This window comes from Myotis davidii, unplaced genomic scaffold (genome assembly GCF_000327345.1).
Source record: "Myotis davidii unplaced genomic scaffold, ASM32734v1 scaffold274, whole genome shotgun sequence".
In the NCBI taxonomy this organism is placed as follows: domain Eukaryota; kingdom Metazoa; phylum Chordata; class Mammalia; order Chiroptera; family Vespertilionidae; genus Myotis; species Myotis davidii.
The window spans coordinates 1,554,346-1,557,669 of NW_006285613.1; the positions used below are offsets into that span (position 1 = coordinate 1,554,346).

Sequence of the window (3,324 nt, forward strand, 5' to 3'; positions counted from 1 at the left end):
TGCTGATCCGGGTTGTTAAGCGATTGGTCGTTATGTAGCAGCCATTTGCATATTACATCTTTAGTATATATAGGATATCTCATCAATTTGACATTATAAAAATTTATATAAATTGGATTTATGTATTAATTTAATATGACTTGCAATTGCTAAAAAATCTGTTAAATCTGTGCTAATAAAAATGAAGATGTTTTAACATTTTTGGTGGTAGCATTTTTACAGGCCACAAGATAGGGAACCTTATTCTAGAAGAGTAGATCTTTATGCTCTGTAAACACTTTTCCACTTTCTAGAGCAAGAAGTGTTTTTTGTCTAATCAATATGAATTTCAAAAGTGGAAGCAGCAGTGGGCTTGGGATCACGTGGTATGGGTTCTGATACCTGCATAGTATGAGTATGGGCATTGTAGGCTCTGTCTGTAAAAGGAGGAGGGAGTTGAGGGCCCTTCTAACTATGTCTCATTTTTTTGTGTCTGCAGTTTATTGTTTTGAGTGTAAAAGCATCATGTCTTTTTATGTAAAATCTTTGGTTTCTATTTTTTTCCATCTTCTCATGCCCCACACTTCTCACCTATCTCTGTATCTCCCCTCTTCCATCTGAAGATTTGCCACGTTATCTATAAGGTAGAACGGAAGAATTATTTATCTTAGAAAATGACATTTTATTATTAAAGTTTCCTTTGAAAGAAGAATGTATTTTGCTTTTATTTGCCTTTTTCAAAATAAATTTAATGGAAATATATATTCATGGAATGTTCTCCAGCCCTAGTTTAGAATGTAGGAAAAAAGTAGGGTTCTTTTTAAAAAATTAAACATTAAAGTATTGCTTCTGAATTATGATCATAACTATACAAGAACAGAATGCTTTTGATGCTGTGTGTTCTTTTTATTCTGCTAATTAGATTTCTCTGATTTTTGTGTTACCAAAGCACTTTGATATAACTTCTCTTGACATAACTCAGTATGTCTAGTTTATAAATTGTAAATGGCCTAAGGGAAATATAGGATTTTTTCAATATGACTTAGTAAGATAAAAATCTCATTTTTAAATCTTATGTTTGCCTGTAGCTAAAGCTAAGCTTCTTACTTTATAGCTATGACTTCCTGTGCCTTTTTCTTTCCTTTTACAGTTTGTGTCAAACCTTAGTTTCCACAGATATGTGTTATAAAGATCAAACAAATAATTTACTTTATTTATATATAGTATTTTGAATTTTAGTTTTGTGCTCTAGAAACAACAGTCGCTAACTTCACAACATAGCTGTATATTTTAATGTATTTTTATAGAGCTAACTATTTAAGGGTGATATTTTGATGATATCTTCTCATGAAAGAAGACTGCTAGATTTTATAAGCTATTGTCTGTATTTCTTACCAAAATGTTAAGCTGATATAACTGATCAAGGAACCAGTACTCAATCTGTTACTGTATGGATAAAAATATAAATCAAAGCCCAATTCACAAATTTGTCTATTGTTTGCTACTGCTTAACTTTTAGCTATTACAGACATAAGTTTAAAAGTTGCTATATGTTGTGTTTATAATCTTTTTGAAATATCAGTAATCAACTCAGTAACCACATGAAATAATTTCTTATTTTAATACTAGAAACATTCAGACTGCAGGTTTTGCTTTAATCCCCTTTCTCGTGAAAAACAAGCTGTTGGAATACCTTGGACATTAGAAGTCACATAGCAAGCTTCTGGCTCCGTAACATGCTAAGCCTAGCAGTGTCTATGGCCTGGTGGGTGTAGGCCAGAGCTCCATCATAAATCAGACACGGAGCCCAGCAAGTAGAGTAAGCTTTGCTTCAGAACAGAATGTGGTAGATTCTTTAGAATGGAGGCTTTTCTGAAACTGGCCTGAAGTTAGAATGTCCTCCCACGGGAGTCCTGGACCAGGACAGTTCTGGTTATTCCCTTCCTACATTAATATCGACATGAGGAAAAATGACTATCCTATATAATTAAAGGCTAATATGCAAATTGTCCCCTCGACCTGGAGTTCCACTGGAAGTTTGATCAGGGGGCAGCTGCCGGCCAACTGCCCATGGCCACTCTCCCCCCCACCCCCCTGCTGGACCCACGCATGCACGAATTTGTGCACCAGGCCTCTAGTTTCCATAAGTATGTTAAACCAAAACACACTTGATGGTAAAACTTGCCCAATAGTCTTAGATCACCTTCCTGTGACTTGCTTTTATGACCTCAGTTAAGTGAACTTAACTATCAACTCTAACGTAACATAACATAACAATAACAATAAAAATAAAGTAATACTGCTTTTATTTATTTGAATATAGGTGAATTTGTCATTGAATATTAGAGCAATAAAATTAAACTTCGTGTATTTTATGCACCCTCAGACAAATGCATAACATTTTATTTTCTTATCCAAATTAACTTTAGATTCAAATGTACCAGCTGTCCAGACTCCTTCATGACTATCACAGAGAGCTCTACAATCACCTTGAAGAAAATGAAATCAGCCCCAGTCTTTATGCTGCCCCCTGGTTCCTCACATTGTTCGCCTCTCAATTTCCATTAGGATTTGTAGCCAGAGTTTTTGGTAAGAGATGCCTCTGAGCAAATGGAACAGTTATTTATTCCAAAGGAATATACTTCTAGCCAGTTGCTTTATCATGTGTGATACAGAATAGCAGATTGCTAGTAGAACTGAATAAAAATGCCTGGCTCTGTTCTGAGAGTAATTTGAAAGCATATTGGTCTTAAATAAAATTGATATTGCAAAGGAAAGAAGAAGAATCCACTCCTGTATTTGAGAGAGCTGTATTGGGCCTTTACTTTCATTTGTACTTAATAATTAGAGTATACTTCTGGGCTGAGGGGACCCCCCCCTGAGTGCACGACTTTGGTGCACTGGGCCTCTAGTTTATATATAGTACTTTGAATTTCAGTTTTGTGCTCTGGAAATAACAGTTGCTGACTTCACAATATAGCTGGATATTTTAATGTATTTTAGGATGATATTTTGATGATACCTTGTAGTAAGAAGAATACACATGTTTGTTTCCATCATATTTTTTTGTTTTTATTTTATTTATTATTATTTTTTTAAATCTTTATTGTTGAAAATTTTTTTGTTTTAAATCTAGGTGATTTTGACCACTATTCTTTGGCAAAATATTTGGTGGTTTTGCTGCAGTAATTTAAAACAATAACTACAATTTTAAAAAACACACAAAACTATTAACACCAATAGCATGCTATTTACAATAGTGGATGCATAATTTGATATGAAAATTATCTCTTTTTTTAGATATTATTTTTCTTCAGGGAACTGAAGTTATATTTAAGGTTGCAC

At 33.8% G+C, this 3,324-nt stretch overlaps 1 protein-coding gene across 1 annotated transcript in view; it reads left to right on the top strand.

Moving 5' to 3' along the window:
* The window catches only part of TBC1D4 (TBC1 domain family member 4), an 81,270-nt gene that overhangs the window by 70,183 nt on the left and 7,763 nt on the right, over positions 1-3,324 (top strand). Inside the window, 2 exon segments of the mRNA XM_015559228.1 lie at positions 2,409-2,568; positions 3,280-3,324. The exon segment at positions 3,280-3,324 is cut by the window's right edge and continues 14 nt beyond it. Of these exon segments, the coding sequence (XP_015414714.1) occupies positions 2,409-2,568; positions 3,280-3,324 (205 nt within the window).